The sequence below is a fragment of the Panthera tigris genome, chromosome A1 (genome assembly GCF_018350195.1).
Source record: "Panthera tigris isolate Pti1 chromosome A1, P.tigris_Pti1_mat1.1, whole genome shotgun sequence".
In the NCBI taxonomy this organism is placed as follows: domain Eukaryota; kingdom Metazoa; phylum Chordata; class Mammalia; order Carnivora; family Felidae; genus Panthera; species Panthera tigris.
In genome coordinates, this window is record NC_056660.1 from 78176324 (window position 1) to 78200045 (window position 23722).

Below are 23722 nucleotides of genomic sequence, written 5' to 3' on the forward strand. Positions count from 1 at the left end.
CACTTGAGGCAAGTTCGCGGGTAGGTCCCCGTGGAGACCCCGAACAAGCGTGTTGCTCAACGATAACGTGTCTGCATCGCACGTTCTGTCACACTGACATGTGAGAGGAGTGTCACTGCAGATGCTACCTGGTCAGTGTTTCAAACCCAGGGTTATGGTGCACTGGGTCCTGCACAACAGCGTCATGGCCATGACCTTGCACAGTGCTTTTCCATGACCATTTTTCCCCGAGGAGGATCTCAGTGCCCGTTCAGCCTTGCCCGAAGCATATTTGTGTATTTATATAGATCTCTGCACTGCCCTCCTGTGCGGCTGGGGCCATCCTGGGCAGGCTGGGGTCGGGGGAGACGACATGAACCGCAGAGAGCCCCTCCTCCACCCCCCACAGATGCAGCCCCTTGGCCATTCGTGAAGGCCAGACCAAGCCCATGTTCTGAGCAGCAACTTCTGTCTCTCCCCATCTCACATTTTTTAATTTTTAAAAAATATTTATTTATTTTTGACACAGAGAGGGAGACAGAATATGAGCAGGGGAGGGGCAGAGAGAGAGGGAGACACAGAATCCAAAGCAGGCTCCAGGCTCTGAGCTGTCAGCACAGAACCCGATGCAGGACTCAATCTCACGAACCGTGATATCACGACTGGAGCCTATGTCAGACGCTCAACGGACTGAGCCACCCAGGCGCCCCCCTCATCTCACCATTTTAATATTGATGGTTCTCTGTGAGGGCTTCAGGGCAAAGGAAAGACGCCCCCTCCTCTGGCAGAAGGGCCCGTGCTGGTCACAAGGCTGGGGGACTGGCTGCACACTGGGGCTCGGGCCCCCCAGACACTGGCCCTGAGTCTTTGTGCAAGAGGTGGGGCCACTCTGTTCTAGGGTCTCCACCCCCAGCTCTTCGAATTAGATGGTTTCAAGAAACAAGTGAGATGACCCATAAGCATTCACTATTTGAAAGATGGTAAGAGTTGAGAATTTGTTTCACCAGATGTTTTGAAGAAACACTCTGACTGATTAGAAAAATATGGGCAAACTATTCTGGGAATGTCACAAGACCCAGAGTTTTTCTGAATACATAATTTATTAAATGGATTCTGTTTTTTTCCCGAAGACCACTGGCCAGGGTTTCCTCTTTCCAAACAAAATAGTTTGAGGCTAATATATTAATATTTTCATTGCTGGAGATTTATGTGTCCGAACCTGTGGTTAATAAAAACTTTATTCATATCCCGTTGAAGGGGGGGGTGGGATTTAAAATTCATTAATACTTTCCAGATAGCTTAGAAATAATAAAGAAAAGAATTTCCTTTTTAGGAGCAAGGTGGGGGTGTGTGGGCAAGAAGGTGTTGTTTACAACCTTCACTAGAAAACTAGTAAACAGGGGGTGCCTGGGGGTTCAGTCAGTTGAGCGTTGACTTTGGCTCAGGTCATGATCTCACGGTCCATGTGTTCGAGCCCCGCGTCAGGCTCTGTGCTGACAGCTCGGAGCCTAGAGCCTGCTTCAGAGTCTGTGTCTCCCTCTCTCTCTCTGCCCCTCCCCTGTTCAGTCTCCGCTCCCTCTCTCCCTCCCTCTCTCTCTGTCAATAAATAAACATTAAAAAAATTAAAAAAGAGAAAAAAAAAAAACCTCGTAAGCAGTGTTGTCTGTGCTGATGCCAAGTATTTGCTTTTGCCTTACCTGGTTTCTGTTTACTTATTAAACATCCCCAAGTAAAAAGCAACTCTGCCCACAATAGAGAAGACATTGTTCTTTTGTATTTAAGGGGCAGATAAAACCCTGAGCAAAACATCATGTTTGTAGTCTGTGAGCTTCTGACTTGGTGAATGGGCTGTGCACGTGGCTTTAGGTAGCGATATCTTTGCATGTGGCTTTAAGTGGGCTGTGCACGTGGCTTTAGGTAGCGATATCTTTGCATGTGGCTTTAAGTAGTAATATCTTTTATTTGTATTCGAGTCTTCCCTCCCAGTGTATCCTGGGGACACATGCAGCCACAGAGTTATTTTGTGTCAAGGAATGGTGGAGCACTGGCAGGACAGCTGTGTTTTGTTTGTTAGTTAGTTTGTTAAATTTATATTGAGATATGATTGACATATAACGTTGTGTAAGTTTAAGGTGTACCAAGTGTTGGTTTAATACGTGTGTGTGTGTGTGTGTGTGTGTGTGTGTATGTGTATATGTATATATGTACTGTATGTGTATACATATATATTAAATATATATGGTACTACATATTACTGTATAACGTATGTAATGTATACATACAAATATATGTATGTATACATGTACATATGTGTACATGTCCATATATATGTATGTAACATATACGTTATATATATTATATAGTAATACCTGTGTTCTGTCATCTACGTATTTCTTTTCTGTGGTGAAAACAATTAACATCTAGTCTCTTAGCAACTGTGAAGTTTTGAAGTTCCGTGATCACTATGCCCTGCATGGCATCTCCAGAATGCTTTCATTTACGAGTTGCACATTTGCTATTTTAATGTGCCTGGCACCAGCGGGAGACAGGAGGTACTGGGTCCCAGAGCGGGGACACAGGCCCTTGAAATTCCATGGTGGGTTGTTTGCAAACAGTCACTGTTTGTATTTGATATTCAGATCACGTCACCACCACCTTGAATTCGTGGTCTCCGTGTCAGAGCGATGCCGTTGACACTCTCCTGTAAGTCTAAAGACGAAACTACCCTATGACTGAGCTCTTGGACTCGTTGGCATTTAGCCTAGAAAAACAAAGACTTACATTTACCCCAAAACCTGCATGGGAATGTTCATTGCAGCTTTATTCATAATAGTTCCAAACTAGAAACAACCTGGATTTTCCTCAAATGACCAACTGGTCTGGCAGACTGTGGTACATTCATACTGTGGAATACTACTCAGCAATAAAATGAAGCAAATTATTGATATACACAACAAACTGGATGAATCCCTACAGAATTATGCTCCTTTTTTTTTTAATTCATGGTTTTATAGAGATATTTTTTCCTGGTTACACGTAACAGCCATTGATTCTTGGAAAACTGGAGAATATGAAACAAACAAAAAAAGAGAGAGAAAATATACCTCCAATCTGCCATCTCTCCCTCTGTCTTTCCACTTTGTTTTCCTGAGGCTATTAAACTAGTGGAGAGAGAAAAAAATACATCTTCGTGATTTAAAGTTATCCAAGGGAAAGTAAAATTGCATATCAGTCGTGGCAGTTATGGAGCACGCAATGGCGTTGGGGTCTGGATGCTGAGCTTTGTGAAGACAAGAACTGGGGTTGCTTGCTTCTCTGTCCTGACCTACTTTTATTATTTTTTTTAATTTATTTTTTAAATATATGAAATTTATTGTTGTTTCCATACAACACCCATTGCTCATCCCAAAAGATGCCCTCTTCAATACCCATCACCCACCCTCCCCTCCCTCCCAGCCCCCATCAGCCCTCAGTTTGTTCTCAGTTTTTAAGAGTCTCTTATGCTTTGGTTCTCTCCCTCTCTAACCTCTTTTTTTTTTCCTTCCCCGCCCCCATGAGTTCCTGTTAAGTTTCTCAGCATCCACATAACAGTGAAAACATATGGTACCTGACCTACTTTTAAAGTCCTGTTTAATGGAACATTATCAAGTAACACATTTCACACCAATTAGGACTTTTGTATGATTCGTCAATGAGGAACCTAGAAAGTTAGTTTTCCTAGAATTTGCCTTGAGAAGGATTGGCCACGCTTAACTAGCTATTAAAATTCGGAGAGAAGGGGGGCGCCTGGGTGGTTCTGTTGGTTAAGCGCCCAGCTCTTGATTGTGTCTGGGGTCATGATCTCCTGGTGTGTGGAATCGAGCCTCGCTTTGGGCTCTGGGCTGATTAGCTCAGAGCCTGCTTGGGATTCTCTTTCTCCCTCTTTCTCTGTCGCTCCTCTCACTTGAGTGCTCTCGCTCTCTCTCACTCTCTCAAACATTTAAAAGAAATTTGGGGGGAAGAAATGAATAGGGACAGTGGCAGAGTCAAGGTCTGCTGAGAAGCAGTAGTTCACAAGTCTCCTTGTAGTTACCAATTCAGACAACACCTATGATCAAGGATCTAAAGTCATTGAAAAATATCACTTCATATAGTTGATAACAGTGTTATCAAAATTTCCACAAAATGGGACTACCTAATTTCCGCAGTGCTTTTGTCCTTTTGTTGTTAATGAAACCTAAGTGCATTTAGTAAAGACAGACTTTTCTGAGGAAGTGCATCTTCAGAAAAACTTGGTGCCTTGATCTGTTCCTTGGCGGGATATTTCTGCTATTTCCAGAAATCAGGCTGGATACAACTTGCCTGCCATATAACTTAATATACTTTTGGACATAACTGACCTGCTAAATCAGCTTGTCCCTACCTGCTTCAGAGACAATGGAGTTATCTACTAAATAATCCACATTTAAACACATGGTAAAAATAAGGGTAATCTTTTCCTGTTTTCCCTCATCTCCCTTGTTTAATATGTCTTTTCACTTCTTTCCCCCACCATTGAACAGTGGAACTAGCATAGAGTGTTACTCAAGATGTGTAACCTCTAACTTGGCCTCATTTAGTCATTTGCCTTTCTGCGGGACTGTTAGTAGAATTATCTGCAGTCCTATTGAGAGCTAAATGTGTTCTCATGATTACAGAGTTTTCGTATGTATTCATGACGTTTCATAAATTAAAGTCAAATATGGTTTAGGCGTGTGCACATGTGTGTCAAACAGATGTGTGCGTGTGCACACACATATCGTGCCTGGAGTCCGAGCATAAAAAGTTGAATCAGACGCTTTCATGGTGTGCCACATCGGGCTCTGTGTTGACAGTGTGAAGGAGCTGCCCCTCCCCACCTCCTCTCTTTGTCTCTCAAAATAAATAAACAAAAACTTAAAAAAAAATGTTATCATAAAGGGTCAAATAAGAGTTGATTCTAAACCTCCAGATTCTTGGTTGTAATATATTCCTGGACGTATTTTTCAAGTATTTCTCTTTGCTTGTGTGTGGTTTCATTAACAAATCATGTCAAAGGGAAGGTGAGTACTTTTAATCTTCAAAAAATAAACCTTAATTTTTTTTCTGATAGTGACATTTCCGTTTTATTTTATTTAATCTTTTAAAGTATATTTATTTCAAGGGGCGCCTCAGTGGCTCAGTCGGTTGAGCGTCCAACTCTTGATTTAGGCTCAGGTCATGATCCCATGGTTTGTGGGTTTGAGCCCCGTATGAGGCTCTGTGCTGACAGAAGATTCTGTCTCTCCCTCTCTCTCTGCCCCTCCCCTACTCATGCTTGAGCTCTCTTTCAAAATAAATAAACTTAAAAAAATAAAGTTTATTTATTTTGAGAAAGAGAGAGAGAGAGAGAGAGAGAGAGAGAGTGTGTGTGGGGGGGGGGGAGGGGCATAGTGCGAAGGATAGAGAATGCCAAGCAAGCTCTGTGCTGTGAGTGCAGAGCCCTATGTGGGGCTCCATCCCATGAACCCTGAGATCATGACCTGAGTGGAAATCAAGAGTTGGACACTCAACCGACTGAGCCACCCTGTACTTTTCCATTTTAAGATACAGTTTTGTAAACAGCTAAGAACTATATTTCTGGTGAAATCATCCTGGACATGATTGAATAGTGGGAGAAATTTTGAAGTCATATAGAAGACACTGAGTTCTAGTTTTCTTTTGGTCATTTTCATGCCATCAAGTTTTCAAGCCACAGAGGAACATACAACCGAACTTAAAGCATCATTCCTCCATCAGGCAAACTGTCCTCTACAATCCGATTTTGATTGAGTTTCTCCTGGACCATTGCATTCTTAACAGCCCAGTCTGCAACTACTAAGATTAATTTCACTTGGCTTCCTCCATCCAGAATTCAGCAGAAGTGAAAATGCTGGTTCTTCTCACTGCTTCACGGAGCAGGTCGTAGCCGCTGTAAATTCTCTACCATAAGGACACAAAAAATGGGGGATGGGGTGGCTTAAAGAAATATTGAAATGCCCATAGGTAGGGCTTGTTAACTGATTATTTTTTAAGAATTTAAAATGGTGTTATTTCACACATTTGACTCTATAATGTCAGCAGGAGCCCATAGTCCTCTGAAGGAGGTTCATTGGTCTCTTTTATGGAACAGTGGAGTAGTAGCCTCTGTGATGATCAACAAGTAAGTGGGAGAGAAAAGAGGGCATCAGGAAGATGGATGGAAAACTGTGGTGGGAACCAGAGGAGTCGACAGCGGTTGCAATTTCCTATCTTTAATCAAGCCTTTATAGTCACTAAAGTTTTGCACATTTTGGGTAAAATGACTGACCATCCCACCCAATTCCTCACTAGTATTGATGACCTTGACCTTGACCTTTTGTTCTACTGCCCCAGCCCCAACCCAGCCATCCCAGGTCAGACAGCGGAGGAGACCCCTGGAGAAGGGGCGTGCACCACGTGAGCTGGGCTCCAGCTCCCTCCGGGCCCGGCACAGCGTCCACTTGGCTTCCGGGGCCTCCCAGCTTGGCAGTCATGTCTGTCTCCACAGCAAATACCTCAGATTCTTACAGCTTCCGCCACCCAGTGGCGCCTAGTCATCTAGACCCAACCTCTTCCTTTCCTCGAAACACTGAAGCCTCAAAGCGCTGGTTTCTTTGCTGCTCTGAGATGCCAGCAGCCTTTGGACCCGTATTTGTCACCTCAGCTGGCATATCGAGAGGCCGTGTCCCTTCTGTGGTGGAAGGCATGCCCTCCACCGTGCTGCATTCCCAAACCCTCTTCCCTTCTAAGAAGCAACTTTATTTTTAATGTTTTTATGTATTTATGTTGAGAGAGAGAGAGAGAGAGAGAGAGAGAGGGAGGGAGAGAGAGAGACAGAAATAGAGGGAGAGAGAGAACCCCAAGCCAACTCCATCAGAGTAGAGCCCAATCTGGGGCTCGATCTCATGACCGTGAGATCATGACCAGAGCCAAAACCCGGAGTTGGATGCTCAACTGACTGAGCCACCCAGGCGCCCCTCTTCTAGCAACTTTCTGCTCTTCAGACCCCCTACACCTCCCTTTCTGTCAGCCTTCCATCCAAGATCTTCTGTGGGCTTCCAACTCAGCATGGAAATCTTCTGAAGGCTCTCCCAGTCCCCACCCCAGGAGGCTGGACTCCCTCACTTGCATGCTTCAGAGCTAGCACTGAGGGAAGAGAAGTCTTCACAGCCCCACCATCAACAGCAGTCTGTGTCTTTCCCCACACCAGCACCCATTTCCTTGTGTCTACGGTCTCTTTTCTGTCACTATCAATCATTCTTGAAAATGTTACCCTTTTGTTTGGACGGCTCTGGCTTGTTTTAATTTTCCTACTCCCTTCCTGAACATTCAGTTCTTTCTTCATCCCGAAAATGTTAGCATCTTCTTTGGGGTGAGCTCATCCAGTCACAAGGGTTTGGTCATCTGCATGTTGATGACTTCCAGATCTTATTTTCTAGTCTCTTCTGAATGTCAGGTCCTTACAGCCAATTATTTTTTGGAATCCTACTGGAATCTCAACAAGGTGTTCAAAGTCAACCTGACCAATATAAAATATAAGACTTTCTCAAAAACATATCCTTCTTGCTGAGAACACTCTGGTTCAATGAGCTCACGCTCTACCCTGTTTCCTGAGACATAATCTTGCAAAACCTCGTTAATGCCTCTCTCTTCTCTTTCCTCTGTCTCCAGTTTGTCCCTTCATCCTGCCAGTCCTGCCTCCAGGGCACCTGTCTCCCCTCCTCTTCACCACTGCTGGTCTCCCTGGATCACCCAGCACCCTTGCCCTTTCCAGGTAACCTTTCCTGGGCTGTCAGAACACTTTTTCAAACACTGATCTGATCGTGCCATTTCTTCGTTTTTAGACGTTTAGGACTGCCCATCATTTCTAAGACCTAAGGGAAGCTCTTTTGCAAGAGAGACAAAACTCTGACTACTTCTCCAACCTCACCAATTTCGGCTTCTCTCACCCGTGGCTACCATTTTGCCAACATACCTGAGCTCCTGTATACACCACAGGCACAGTCAACGCTGGGTACCTGTGTACATGTTGCTGAGTATTCCAGGGGCACCCTTAAGTCCTGGATTTGCTTGGAAAATTCTTATTCAGGTATTGGCTCTTGGACAGGAAGCCTCTTCCTGTCTTGTAGACTTTTATCCACTCTGGGTTCCGTCCTTTTTCTGAACACTTACAAACACCTCTTGTTCAGCTCCATTATTCTGCTTGCATACTGTGTATTGTATATTATATTCTCTCTTTCCTGAGCACAGGGATACATTTGCTTTTGTTGTTGCTGAGTGGCCAGGGATGAGCCCTTTAACTTTATACGTGTCCTTTATACCTATATCCCCTGCAGCTGTGTATTTGGGAAATGATCCCTATGTGTTTGTTGCATGAGAGCAATAAATCAACAAATTACTCAGCCACTGCATGATTAAAGGATATTGGCCAGAAGAAATAATAAATTACTCGAAATTAAAAATCTTTAATAAAAGTATTAATTACAAAGCATGTGATAGGACCCACCAGATTTCTATATGAAATGCCTAAAACACCTGTGACCTTCTCCTTTCGGTAGGAAGGGTGCAGGTAAGGTGAGAACCAAGTAAAACAGTGTAAATAGGTTCTGGTACAGCAAGAACTTTTTTTTTCCTTCCTGAAACATCATGTGCTATTATGTATCAAAGCCTTGTAAACACAGGGCTCGCAACGTCCAGGTGACTTCTATTATTCTGGAGACCAAATATGGCGGAAGTGACTTTTAACCACTGGAGTTTGACCACAAGCCAAGCTATAAGGCTGTGTGCTTTTTTTATCCTAACAGGTATTTGAACCAGTCCCTACCAGAAGACGTATCAACAGCAGAGCATTCTGTGAACAGGGAGAAATTTGCTCTTCTGAAACAAGCCTTGAATGTAGTTGGCTTCAGTAACATGGTGAGTCGTATCATAAAATATTTCACTGAGAAAACCGACCTTGTCCTAATTTACACAAGTCTTTCATTCAAAAACATTTACTGAGTCCCTATTATATTCCGGATATTGTTGCAAATACTCATGATTCAGCAGAGGACAGAACTCAGTCTGTGCCTCCTAGAATGTACATTCTCGGCGGGGGGGGGGGGGGGTAGACATGAACGCGGGGTCCAGGGTCATAGGTACTGTTTAGACAAATAGAGGAGGAGCGTCTGTTTTCAAGAAGGTGGTCAAGGAGACCTTTGACCAGATGAACCCTGAGAGCAAAACAGATCAAAGAACTTTGCATTGACCAGTTCTAGAGAAAACAAAGGCAAGGAACTGTTTGCTACTAAGAATCACTTTGAAAAGTAACCTAATCTCTCATTAAAGTTTTCTGTGCAACGTAAAGCTTGTTCTTATTCTTAAAGAGTTACACCTGCAGGTATTATGAAGCTGAAAAATACAATTTAAAAGGTTCAAACTGCCACTCTACAGTAGAAATTTCTGTAGTCATGGAAATGTTCTCGATCTGTGCTTCACAATATATGGCAGGTGCATGTGTGGCTAGTGGGCATTTGAAATGTGGCTAGTGTGAATGAGGAAACGGATTTTTAATTTTTCTTGGTTTTAATTCATTTAAATTTAAGTAGCCTTTGTGGTCAGTGGTTACCGAATTGGACACCACAGGTCTCCTGGACAAGAGATGTGAAACGAGCTAAGCCTGGAGTGCCCTCAAAATTCCCTCAAATTTGTCTTTCCCTTACACAGTAGCTGTTCCCTCCTCGTTCAGTTTGGTGTAATTTTGAATTATGGGGACTTCCTCACTAGCAAGGAATGTAAGATTGCATGGGTAACTTTGGAGTGGCCAAACCCAGATTTAGTCATAGATTTAAGTATCTCCTTTTTCTTAGGGCAGTAAATTGATGGCTTTGGGTCTTTGCTTCTTTTCTTTTTCACCCTAGTCCACATAGACACAGCCCACAGGGCACGGAGGTCTAGGAAGGAGTGGGGAGGGAGGGATAAGGAGATGGGGACTCTCCCTAAATGAAACAGCTCTGGCCACTTCACCCTTGCCCCTTTCAGAGATGGGAATTCTAGCAACATAAATCATATGGTATCTTTTTGTTGCTCTTTTTTGTTTTTTGTTTTTTCCTAATTATATGATCTGTATATTTCTTTTAGCAAGTCCTAACCTATTTGCAGGTTTCTGTCCTTGGACTTGCTACAGTTGTACTTTTAGGTTATTTTTTCCCCTTCTTCTGTGCCTAAAATGTCTGCTTCCTTATAGGAAACTGGCATAGACAGGTGGGTAAGGAACCATTCTACCAAAGTGCCCGTTGCCTGGAAACAGGGCTTTAAAAATCCATGATTGATTCTCAAAGGCAGGGCAACCAAAATGTGCTTTCCACCTGAGGTAGCTAAGAGAGAATTTAACAGCCTCTTTGGTGAAAGAAATGTGTGCCTTTTAACAAAGACATGAAAGTAATTGTTTCACTGTGATCCTTTAGGATGTCTGGTATGGGGACATTTTAGTGCACTTATGAGGATAGATCATGTTCAGTAAGGCTAGAAGAAAGGTATTTCTGGTCCTTGAATCCAGACTTGTCCTTTAAGGTGCCTCCACCTGCAACCTCTGTCATCACCGCCATCGCCGGCCAGCGGGACGGCGGGGGATTGGTGTTGGGTCCAGGCAGACACGGGGCAGCGTCCCTGGCCTCTGCTCACAGGGCAGAAGATTCCGCACACGGTAATCCGTAGTGTGGCCGACTGTCGCACTATGTCTCCACTGCTGAGCTGTGAGATCCTTGAGGTCAGGACAAAGCCTTCCTGTCCCCGTCTGCAGAGCCCCTACCTCACTGGAAACGCTACTGAGAAGTTACTGGATTTATTAGAAAAAGGAGGAAGCAGTTGTCAGCTCGCGTAAGAAGTAAAATGTTATTGTAACGAGCATAACTGAATAAAACTCGAAACCGTCATCTGTAATTTGTGGGTTACCAAGCCCATTTTTAAGTATTGCCACAATCCTACGGTATCATACCCGAAAAATTACTTAGAGACCGTCCTTGTCCGTGTTCTCACTTTTAAGATGATAGAATTATACTTTGTGGTGAAAACCAGAAGATCTGGAGGAAATTCATGGAAGTCCCCAGGGCTGTATATTCACCTATATATTTATAAAGTGAATAAGACCTATTCTTAGTAACTTTTCACAGGGAGCAGCTCTTTATTTCGAAATTGCAGACTAGAAAAATGAGGATTTGAAGACTATGTCACTTGCCCAATGTGGAACCTAACCAGCTTTACTATTCTTTTTTTTTTTTTTTTTAACATTTATTTATTTTTGAGACAGAGAGAGAGCGTGAACGGGGGAGGGTCAGAGAGAGAGGGAGACACAGAATCTGAAACAGGCTCCAGGCTCTGAGCTGTCAGCACAGAGCCGGATGCGGGGCTCAAACTCACGGACCATGAGATCATGACCTGAGCCGAAGTCAGACGTTTAACCTGCCGAGCCACCCAGGCGCCCCGCAGCTTTACTATTGATGTCGTTATACTAAATATTTGTTCTTCTAGAGAAGTGTATTTTTTAGCCTACAGCTTTCCCTTGATTTTTCATGCTTGCCACGGAATGGCGGTCCACGAGCCAGATTTAAGGTCTGATTTCTTTCTTTATGCAGAGTTCCACGTTCTCAGATACCGTCTTTCAACAAATGTTCTCTTACTTCCTTCTACCTTCTGCTCAAAGGTGGCTCTGGCCAAACATCCATTTCTTTCTGTTTTCCTCAAAATACCTTAAAAACACAATTAGCATTTTTTTTAATCTAGGCATAGATATTTGTATTGTGCCTTCCTGAATTTTCCAGCAGGAGTGAAAAGTTCTGTCATCATAGCCTCGGTCCATCTCAGAGGGGAGGTAACTGGGAGAGATACGCACCATATAGCAGGCATCCTGGAAGGAAGCCGCCTCCGCGTCCAGCTCTGGGAGGATGCGGGCGATCTGACCGCCCCGGTGAGGTCCAGCCAGCCAGACTCAGGACACGGTGATCCAGTTTTCATTATGAGATTTGTCAAGAAGCTGTTGATTTATATCAGAACGTCACTTCCTCCCCCCCGCCTTTTTTTTTGTTTAAGGAACAGAGACATTGATGTAGACAAAATGTGCACTGAATTGTGAGGTTTTGGTTTTGAGCGGAAGGTTGGTAGTTCTCTCGCCAGACCCCCGGGATCTGAAAAATCCCAGCTCCACTAACGGAGTTCACAGCATTGATTTTTTTTTTTTTTTAACCTATTAGGTTTTTCAAGGATTTGTCTTATCTTTTCTTGTAAGCAATTCTCTCCGCTTTCTGTTTTTCTAAAACGCGTAGGAGGTAGAGAATCTGTTTGTGATCCTAGCAGCAATATTGCACATTGGAGACATTCGATTCACTGCTCTGACCGAGGCCAACTCCGCGTTTGTCTCTGACCTCCAGCTTCTGGAACAAGGTCAGTGGAGCACATCTCTCTAACCTCGTGGGTGTGCAGTTTTGCAGACCGGCCAGTAGATGGAGACACAGTACAGAAAAGCAGGGGGAAGAAGGTTTTCTTCGGGAGTAGAATAGAGCAGGAAAAAAATATAATAATAAAAAAAATCATAAAAGAGCTGTATCCACTTTGTTCTTTCTTTTCAATGGTTTTGGGAATGAAGAGCAGTGGGCACATTATGTTCTCAGGCTTCCCACAATGTTTACAGAGCTGATTTTTAGGTGCATCCTGGGGTTTATTTATGTCGTTCTGAATATTTTCCACCCCCACCCTGCCGCCCAGTGTATTTTGGGGGCATGTTATTAACCACACATTTTAAACAATATAATTACTTCCCTTCAGAGGTCTTGCCAAAAACCTCTCTCTCCCCTTTGAAGTAGCCTTGTTAGTCACTCCCAGATTTTTTCAAAATACCTTAAAACCACAGATTGTCAGTGAACATCGTATCTTCACCTCATATCAAAGTAATTTAATCAGGGACTGGGAGAACGATTCAGGGCCATCTGTGAGGGCGAGGAGGGAAACAAAAAAAAAACCTGTTGTGATTTAATACAGGAGCCCAACCAACTCAGTAATGTTTTGATAACTCCAAGCGATTGCTCTCATTTACTTTGATAATTAAAGTGGCCGTTCAGTTTTCTTTAATACCCACAGTTCCTCATATGTAAAACTTATCAACGATGGCCCTAAAGTACGGTGTTCTCGCCATCAAAAATATATACATTCTAACTTGATTTTTTTCAACGCGGCTTTCATTTCAGTGGCTGGTTTGTTGCAAGTGTCACCTGATGAATTGGTATCTGCTTTAACAACGGATATCCAGTATTTTAAAGGTAAGCTTTACCCTCCTCTGATCGTTCATTCTGTCCAGTTTGTGGCCATCTTGGAGGCACGGAGAGTCAATGCCGCCTCGCCTTTCCCCACCTCCGGTGACTGCCCCCACGGACTGAATGCCAAACGCGGAAAGCCTTATGAACTCATCTGTTCACGCAATTATGACTCTGCCTTGTAAGCTCGTGAAGCTCTTGAGAGACCATTCTGATGAAACAGTCACCTTTCTAGCCAGTCAGTCATTTTAGACAAATCCAGTCATCAGCCCAAGAGGATCTATTCAGTTGAGTCGTCAGAACCATTTGTGTATGTCATGCCACGATACCCTCTACGTTTTAAGTCCTAATCATCGCTCCCATTTACGGGACACTTAAAAACTGATGGGAATGTGCCACAGGCCGTAAATGCCAGACTTTTAAAATCCTCACAAATGGCTGCCAAGGGGTCCTAGCCGTTTGCTTCTTTAACAGATGAGAAAACTGAGATCCAAAGAGGATGAATAGCTTTGCACGTCAAATCACTAGTAAACGGCCTGTTGGGAATTAGCACCCAGTGCTGTCACGCCTACGTGTCACGTGTGGACACGGGGAATCTCCATGCCGTACGTGTGTCTATGCAGTGGGCAAACACAGTGGTCTTCCTATATGCCCTTTGGTTATTCCCCATACATCAGCACCTTCCCCCCCTTCCTCGTATCGAAAGTTTAAGGACTCACCCTCCAGTTGGTCTTTTTTTTCCTCTAATCACCACTGTCTTTATCTGCTTCTCCTCTTGGACCTACCTTGGAGGTATTTAGGTATGTGGCTTATCATTTGTGCCTTGTCTTCAGAGAGTTCCCCCATGTTCCGGAACTGTATGGATCTGCCCATTGTCCACTCAGTTACCTCTTCCTTCTCCTCCTCCACCGACCAGACCAGACACAAGCCGGCTCTACTCCACAAATACCTCCTGTTCTCATTGCCTTCTCTTTATTTCTATCACCGCTGCCTCAATATATCATTCCTTCCCTTGATCACCGAATGGCATTGTCTCTCATCTTTTGTCTGGTCTCATCTCATTTGGCTTCCTTCCACACTGCTTCAGGAATAGTCTTTCTGAATCATATTCTGCAAGTAGGATTTTCATCCATGGACATCAGCCCTTCAAAGATGCTCCCAGGCCTTCCAGAGCGAACCTCATCTCTTTGGGTTGGCCCAGGAGGCCTTTATGATTCGGGCCCACCAAACTTAGGCTGTATTCTGAGCCATTTTGTACCAGCCCTTGCATCCAATTATATTAAGTTTCTTGCACTTCTCCAAATTCATCATTTCTCATGACTTTCTAAAGAAAACTTGAACTCACCATTAATATCTAGAATTTACTACAGGCAGGTTTTTCTGCTTACACTGTCCTCCTGTCCTTACTCACCTTCCAGCACCCTCCATCATGTTGACTCCAGGGACCTTAATTCTATGATATCAGCAAGGGCACACCTGCTCTCGTAGCCACTTAGTTTGTTGATCTTGGTGGCCTTGAACCTGTAGGTCCTTGAGTCTTCCTTACCTGCTGTTTTGTTTCTTTTTTTTCTTTTGTAAATTTTTTCAAAGTTTATTTACTTTTGAGGGAAAGAGAGAGCATGAGTAGGGCAGGGGCAGAGAGAAGGGGAGAGAGAGAAGCACAAGCAGGCTCTGCGCCGAAAGCTGAGCCTCATGCGGGGCTTGAACTCACCAACTGTGAGATCATGACCTGAGCCCAAGTCGGACGCTTAACCAACTGAGCCACCCAGGCGCCCCCCCCCCCTTTTTTTCCTTTTATCTCAGCCTATCTCAGAAGCAGCTCTCCTCCTGAGTCTGCATCTCCACCGATCAAACTGTGTCATTTCACACAGCCCTCGTCCTATTACTTAACTCCCTGATCAGACTAGTGGCACAGGTTAGCCAGGCTGGCCGCGGCCACACGGTCTGAATGCTGGACCCCCTGCTCCTCTCTGCGCTGGAGCACAGCAGCTATCATAGTCTCAGCTCCACATCTTCCTCACTGATTCCTTTTTTTCTTGGTTTCTTCTCTAGTCTACTCTCTTCTAAAAGCCTTATCACTCAAGATTTGGATCCCCACGTCTTAGAGAATGACATAAACGTTTCTGCCCGAAGGCCCAAACTTGTTCCCAAACTCCACACTCGCATTGTGGTTAGCTGGACCATGTCTTTGAAAATATTTAAAATAGGACTGATTTCCCCGATGGCCAGGTTTCCAGATGCCTTGGGGAGGATTCATAGTCAAACCAGTGAGCTGTTATCAGAATGCTTGTTAAGAGGGGCCCTGCCAACCCTTGGTTCCCTAACAGAAAGGAAATTACACAGCCTGCATGGGGGTCAGAAGCTGTGCTCAGTGTTTGTAGCAAGTAAGATTGCAACGTACATGGCACTCGTTTGGGGAAACATTTTAAGAGACCTCATTTATTAGAGTTATCACATGTTTCGAACATCTTTTGGTGTGTGAGGCTATGTGACATGCACGGTGTTGTTTGCTTCTAAATGAGGGGAACCTCGTTCTTCTCTCTCCTCTCCTTTCTGCTGTCCTAGGAGACACCATCATTCGACGACACACAGTACAGATGGCTGAATTTTACCGAGATCTCTTGGCCAAATCCCTGTTCGGTCGTTTGTTTAGCTTTTTGGTGAATACCATGAACTGTTGCCTCCAGAGCCAAGAGGAGCACAGCAGGTAGGATGGACGGACACAGGTCTGCACTCTTAGTCCTGAGCCGACTTAAAAGGCTCCCCTCTTACAGATGCTTTGTAACCCAGCATGACACCCAAGTTACACTATCATTAAAACATTTCGTTTGAACAAATGACTTTACCTAAAGGGTTTTATTGACTCTTTCTTAGAGATTTAAACCCTCTCCCCAGACTGGCACCCATTGATGAATTAATCAAATCATATCTCATGCATGGAGATACAAATGCATTCTCTCTGGACTGAAGGTATATTATGGCCTTTTGAGCACGAGAAATGTAAAAAAAAAAAAAAGATAAATCTGGCAAGAATATTGTTAAGGAATATATAAAGCACTTACATTTGTTGAGGAGTTCCTGTCTGTCTTAGGACCAGTTAGATGATGTGTTTCAGATTAGTGATGCTTCCTATTTTCTTCACTTTGTGGCTTATTTGACGAAACGTCTCTCTGGTTATCATTTTGACTCATAGCCTTACTCGCCCGTAAGCGGTAGCTTTTCAGAACTATTTATGGTCTAAAAATTATAGTCATCCATGGCATACTTGGTTAATATTCTTGTCACTAACAATGACTTTGAGCAGCATTGAAAGCAGAATTCACACGTGTGCTCGTCTTTGAATGAAACCCCTTGAGAATGTCTTTGTTGCCCATATAGAGTTCTCCACCAGTTTTCTAAAAATTGCTGCCTTTAGCGGTTTCTTGGAAAACACTAGAACCAACATGTATTAATGGATGCTTCTTAAAGAAACATGGACCTCTCAGAAGAGTCATGGACAAAGGGGTACCGAAGTCCTCGTTAAAATGTACACTTAGAAATCCCACCGCACACTGATCCGCACGTGCACAGCACAGTGTGGGACTGCAGGGTGGGGGTTGTTATCATCTGTATTTTAGTGGCTGTACCTTACGGTTTGGTATGGTGAGGATTCTTGGTTTTGTAATTATTTATTATCAGTTAATTTGTAATTTTCCTTTAAATATGGAGATTATTCACAGCATGATACTAATATGCTAAGTCTTGCAAATTAATCTTGTATAAAATTATTGGCAACGCTGCTGAAATTGACATTGAAAAAATTAATATTATCAATCCGGCTGCACAAAGAAACTTCTAGAAAATTTCCATTTGACATTTAAATCTAACAGAGCCTTAAATGTATATAATTGGAAAAACTTATACGTAGTCTTGATGTTTGACTACATACACACACACAGAAAAATATATACACACGAACCTTGGAAAGCATAATATTTCCCTTTCAGTGGGAATATTGCTGTTGTGTCAATATGTAAATTTGTGGGGTTAGTGCTGTCTTTTAAAATTCTTTACTAAGCAAGTGAATGAAGACAGGGATTAGTGGGAAATTAGAAGTGATTTAATGTATTACAAGTTTAACTTAGAAGACATACTATTCTCAGATGAGTCAAATTTCGCATTTTTTTTCCCTCTCATTTCTCCCCTGGGTCACCCAAACCTAAATTTAAATCTCAAAACACTGCAAAGAAAGGTTATGTTTGCAGTGTTTCTAACTCATTGAAATTCATGGAAAGCTTAAGGATTTGTAGATTTACAGACCCATTTCCTAAGTCTCAGAGAGGTCTCAACACTGGGATAAACTTAGGTTTCAATTATTTATGAATCCCCCACTTTTTGGAAATGTGTAATCATGTCAGAAACATATAAGAAATGTGTATCCCATGGTTAAAGTTGGTGAGTGCCCTTCATGCTGAAGGGGAGTATCTTTCACACCACATTTTTTTTTTTTTTGGTGAATTCTGCAAGAAAGAATCCCTGTAGATAAGATGTACTGTAACAAGTTATTAAGAGAAGTCAAGCAAAATTGAAGCAGATGACATTTTTGTTCTTGGAATGCTGGACCCATTTCCTGGATTACAGCAGAACAGCAAAAAAATTACTTTCTCTACCCAGATTCAAAATAGCACCGCTTCTACGTTGAAATCCTGGGGTATGATGTGGGAGATGCTGATGATTAGTTAATTAGGATGAACAGCAGCCTTTGCAGTACCTGATTGGCTAGTATCGCGCCAGTGAGATCACAGCGAAGACCCCTCCCCACCTGCGGGGCGCTATGGTATTCATGTCTTCGTAGGCTACCCGCACCAGGGACCCACCCGGCTGGGGCAGCTTTCGTCCAGGGGTCACACTCTGTGGTCAGGGCACTCCAGAAACTGAAACACGCTAAAGCTTTATTTATTGGGATTAGTTGAAAATGATTTGGTTCAAGTAGGCAAAAAGGAATAATGATAAAAATAGCAACAAAGACTATATACATAATGTATTATATATGTTATTAGATGACATATATATTATTACATATGATATAGTATGACATATGGTGTAATAATATAATACCTCTGTCAGTTTAAAACTTTTGTGTTCACAAGGTGCATTATGTATCAATCAGCTTCAGCAGAAATCCTGTCGGGGCGCTTGGGTGGCTCAGTCAGTTAAGCGCCTGACTTTGGCTCAGATCATGATCTCACGGTTCACGAGTTCGAGCCCCACATTGGGCTCTCTGTTGTCAGCACAGAGCCTGCTTTGGATCCTCTGTCAACGCCCTCCCCCAACACCTCCCCTGCTCGCGCAGTCTCTCTCTCAAAAATAAATACTTAAAAAAAGGAAAAAGAAGAAATCCCGTGAAATAGGCAAGAACAACATGTTATTGTGGAAGCAATGTCAGCTCTGGGAAGTTGTGATGTGTGGACGGCCAGCTTCTTTATCCCCCCTTCCGATGCACCTGCCTTTGAGATGGCAGATCACTCTACACAGATCAGAGTGTCGGTGTTTAATCCACTTTCCAAGACATTTCTTTTTCTAAACTATAACTTTGACCTGTAGAGTGAAGGGAGTCCTATAGCCTGTCAATCTGTGAGAATGTCAGCTCTTCACTCAGTGCTTTCATGGTCTTTGGAGGGCATTAGGATATAATAGCACTCACCTTCATGTCTGATCCTCAACCAAGAAGTAAGACAGTCGAGTAGGGCATTAAGAGCCAAGACACGGAGTCTGTGAAGGAGACAACAGAGCCGAGAGATGCCTGCCGACCGTGAGCAAGCTGCTTCTGACCTCTGCCCTCACGAGGCCCGGCTTGCCCGGTGGTCCCGGTTGGCCTTTCGGAGGTAGCGCTGGGAGCAGACCAGCAGGGACCCCGGGAGGAGAGCCCCCAGCCTCCTGCCAGGGCCTCCTCCTTCACGTCGCGGTGGGGGATGGTGCTCCTGCAGAGCCAGGAGACTTACAGCCGGTGGAACGTCCCCCCGTGAGAGGAAACCCCAGGACCAGGAGGAAGCATCTCTACTTAACAAGATGTGAGTGCTCATTTAGGAGCTGATCGGCTTGAAAGACCGAAGGCCGATCTGATGCCAGAAGGCACGTAGGCTTTGGGACTCCTGTGCTGAGTGAGCTGGGTCGCTTTTCCTTGGATTTCCCAAAGGATACAGCTGAACCCATCTGTCTTACGGTGTGACGGGCCTGCGCTCCTGCAGACCTCAAGGTGTGGTCACTAGATATGCAGGAGGCCCTTATAGTTTACTCATAACTTGCTGCTTGTTCACATTGAGTTGACAATCTTCAACAATGAAAGTGTGATTTTAAAGTAATACAGAATAGTTTCTATAGAAACACTGATAAAGTAGTTACCTTGTATGTGACTTTTCTAGTATTACTTGGCCTCGACTCTGCTGCATGTTGTCAGCTGACATCTAGTGACTGATGGAGCCATAGACAAATTCCATGTTGAAACCACTTGGGCATCCATATGTGGATTCCGATAACTTCGTATGTAGACAATTGGCCACCACCAAGAATACTGGAAACACTGGCCTTCTAGTCCGTTCTTCACTGGCCGGTTTTTTCTCAGCAAATCCGAAGCTGTATTGTCCAGGTCCTTCCTGGGGAAATAGCCCTTGTCCCCAAAGAGAAGTCTTCCCTCGGACACTTTGTTCACTGCAGTCAGACCAACGTTGAGGTCTGCTTACTCTTCTCAGGAGTCTTTAAGATGATTTCCAGGGTCTCTTTTCCCCACGGAGGTAGCTTACCTGACTGGGAAACAGCAGTATCCGGCAGCTTGAAGATTCCCCGCTTCCCAAGTGGACTCAATCACCTGTCTGCCTTGTGATAGCAGATGTGATGTGCAAACACTTGGGGACTGTCATCTCCTATATTCCTGTCCACGAGTCTTCCTGTAGCTCTAAGTAGGTTTCTTTCCGGGCCCCACCCGCTGTGTTCCAGAACATCATCTTATGAACAAAGTTTGTGACATAGAGAGGATTCTGGATACATTTCCTTAATACTTCCCTACTTCCATGATTTATTTTCCCTCATCATTGTAGAAATCCTTCTCCATTTCGTGATATTGGTTGGCTATTTTTAGTGTAACAGTCACAAGAGAAAGTCTTGCTCTTAAGTATTTGTTGTTCTTTTACTTAATAAAATTACAAACCTTTTGAAAAAGATACTAGGGAGACATTAAATTTATCTCTGATCGGAAAAGGCAGCATGATGGACCACACTATGTTGGCCACGAGAAAATGTTTCTTCTATTGTGTCAATGTAAGTAGACTTGTCCACAGCTCTTCAAATCTGTGGTATTACTACGTGTCTTGGTGTAACCATTCTAGTAAATAAGTGTTATTTGTGGCGTAATGAAAACATGTGTTCTTATGCCTCACCTTCCCTTAAAGAGTGTGATCTGAGGACAATGTTTATGACCCTGGGGAACACAGAGGTAAGTCCCAAGGCTGCTCTGCTCCCAAATCACTGTTCTCTGAACTCTTTGTGTCCCCAAATATCCAGTGTTGAGACAGGAATTAAAAGTGTCCCAAGGTGGGAGTCCTCTCTGTGTGGTAGCTGACGGCCTTCTAGGAAGGGAAGGGCTCCCATGGGAGATGTACTTTCCTGTAGCTGGACAATGGTTACGGTTGACCTTTTCCTGGCTCCTCACAGGTTTCCCCCTGTAGTCCTCAAGGTGTGAGAAGGGCATTTCTTCCTTCCTTCATTGCCCACATGCCACCCGTGCTGGGGCAGCCCCCTCAGGGCAGGCTCACAGCACAGACGATCTAGCCCCCACACTTCCCCAGGTGTGCATCTTGGGTTTCTCTGGGTCGAAGGTAGAGGAGGGCTTGGGAATGGGACAGCACCTTGAGAAGTCACAAGCATTTTCATTATTCACTTTTTATAACTTGTAAACAAAATACATGCTCTGAACTGCAATGAACTTTTTCTGAAAGATCATGCATGTGATTCTAAAATGAGATAAATAGAGAGCCTAATGAAAGTATCATGAATAGCATAATTTAAAAAAAATGATAAAATAATTTTTGCCACTCCTAAACTTGGACCCGTCTCACAGTGCAACACTTCCATCCCGGCGGCAGAATTGGCAATGTTACATTTAAAATGATCACTTTTCGGGGCGCCCGGGTGGCTCAGTTAGTTGAGCTCAGGTCACGATGTCACAGTCTGTGAGTTCAAGCCCCGTGTTGGGCTTTGTGCTGACAGCTCAGAGCCTGTGTCTTTGGATTCTGTGTCTCCTTCTCTCCCTGCCCCTCCCCTGCACATGCTCTGTCTGTCTGTCTTTCTCTCTCTCTCTCTCTCTCTGTCAAAAATAAATAAACATTAAAAAACATTTTTTTTTGTAAATGATCACTTTTCCCTAAAGTGACACCTTCCCCAGAGTTCTGGTGCAAACTTGGCCCCTGCAGAGACCCCCCCATGGGCCAGGAGGTTCTTGAACCTCAGAGGGGTTGTGGGAACCTTGGGAGAGTCCCCCAAATGTTCCCCAAATTTCACTCACGTTCTTCATGTGTTCTGAGTACAATGGTTTACATTCCTGAGGACACCTGAGAAGTCGAACCTGTGCAACATTTTCTGTTTCACCATTAAACACACCCTAAGAATAAATAGACTGAAAGTTATAGAAGGTTAGCATACGGAGGTTAAGAGACCAACGAGGTAGAGTGAGATCGACCATATGCTTGATTTATTTACGAACTTACTTATTTGTTCATCCCTTCATTCCTTTGTGCACTCATTCATTTCTGTCTGCCTGTTCTGAAATCCACATTTTTTGGGCAGCACGATTTGGCATGCAAATGTATGCGGTAAATAAACTTGAGTTTCAAGCATACATATGGAGATTTGGGGGTTTGTACTGAGCCTTCGGTTTCTTAAATATGCTTACACTGTATTACGTTCTTACAATATTTTAGTTGAGCTAAACATAAACATTTAAAAACTTTATGATTAATTACATTCGGCTTCAGTGACTTATAGAAACTTTGGACGAGTTCCCCAAAAGTGTCTTCAGACACCAAAGCTGACAGTTCATCTTCCTCATTTTCATCCTGAGTCCTCGTGTATCCACACCCGTTCCCCCTGGTTCCTCCAAGAACCTCGGTTGGTGCCCAGGGTGATCTGAGGATAATGAGAGGACACATACAAAGTTGTCCGCGTGGCACCTGATGTGGCGGGAGTGGCTGGAAAGAATGTTCCTGGTTTATGGCAGTCTGTCTGTGGAGAGGGAAGGTTCTGAAGAAATGCAGATGGGCGGCATGTTGAAAAACTGAGATGCGGTCCAGTCTTTTCCACCGAATTTTGATTTGGTGACCTTGTTTGTTTTGGGGAGTGGCAAGTAGGGGAACTGTGTTGCTCCCTAGAAATAGGGATGTCGCTGTTCACGTACACTCCCGGATGGGAGGGACGTTTTCTGTTTGCTCCGTTGTCTTTGCAGTAAGCAATGACAATGGATTTGCCCTGATCAGTTTCCATATTCTGTCCTTTCTGTTTGGACATGCCCATGACTCGCTTGCCCGACTAGTCCAGAGCGCAGTGTGTGGTCCTTGATTATTGTGCAGATGAGGTCTACGTGGGCTAGAAACCATGATATTTCCCACTCAGTTAGGGGGTCCTTGAGGAAAAACTCACGTGGCGGGATACCAGCTCCTAGCTGTGGACAGGTGAGTAGCAGTGCCTGGACTATGTTTTGGCTGTGACTTGAGCAGAGAGCTGGTGCTCTCAAGGGTGGGGGGCCCTCTGAGCACCTGGAGACAGGTGGGAGAATGAGGTCAAATTGGAATGAAGGCTCCAGGTTTTCAATATGAAAGTGATGCTGTCTTTCATGGGAGGTAGGGGGTCACCACCCCAGCAAATGTCTAGAGTCTCTGTCCTTCAATCTGCAGACTAAGATCGATTATGGAAAGAGAAAAGAAGGCTGTTGAAAAGATATCACTTGTGAAATTTCTCACTCTTCAATGCTGCCTCTCCTACCCAGGAAAACTGTAGTGTGGGGTTAAAATAACAGACAGAAGGGCCACCTGGGTGACTCAGTCGGTTGAGCATCTGACTTTGGCTCAGGTCATGATCTCATGGTTCGTGAATTCAAGCCCCACATTGGGCTCTGTGCTGACAGCTTAGAGCCTGGAACCTGCTTTGGTTTCTCTCTCTCTCTCTCTCTCTCTCTCTGCCCCTCCCCCACTCACAGTCTGTCTCTCTCTCTCTCAAAAATGAATAAACGTTAAAATTGTTTTAAATAAATAACAGACAGAAGTGTTAAACAGAGACACCAGTGAGAAAGAGAGCCAGACTGTTTTAGATAGGAGTTGAAGTTTTCTTCAATTCTTTTCTTGTTTTTTTTTTTTCTTTTTCTTTTAATTCACATATCAATTCAGTGATTTGGTTCCTGA

At 43.9% G+C, this 23722-nt stretch overlaps 1 protein-coding gene across 4 annotated transcripts in view; it reads left to right on the forward strand.

Annotated features, from left to right (window-relative positions):
• MYO16 (myosin XVI) overlaps positions 1 to 23722 on the forward strand; it is a 610989-nt gene that overhangs the window by 380098 nt on the left and 207169 nt on the right. For all 4 annotated transcript variants that reach the window (XR_006215346.1, XM_042980064.1, XM_042980054.1 and 1 more), the window contains exons 17-20: positions 8820 to 8931; positions 12315 to 12432; positions 13233 to 13304; positions 15864 to 16005. Coding sequence is in view for 3 of the 4 variants with exons in the window: in XM_042980064.1 (XP_042835998.1) it covers positions 8820 to 8931; positions 12315 to 12432; positions 13233 to 13304; positions 15864 to 16005 (444 nt within the window). In the remaining variant the exon portion in view is untranslated. The remainder of the gene's footprint in view (positions 1 to 8819; positions 8932 to 12314; positions 12433 to 13232; positions 13305 to 15863; positions 16006 to 23722) is intronic.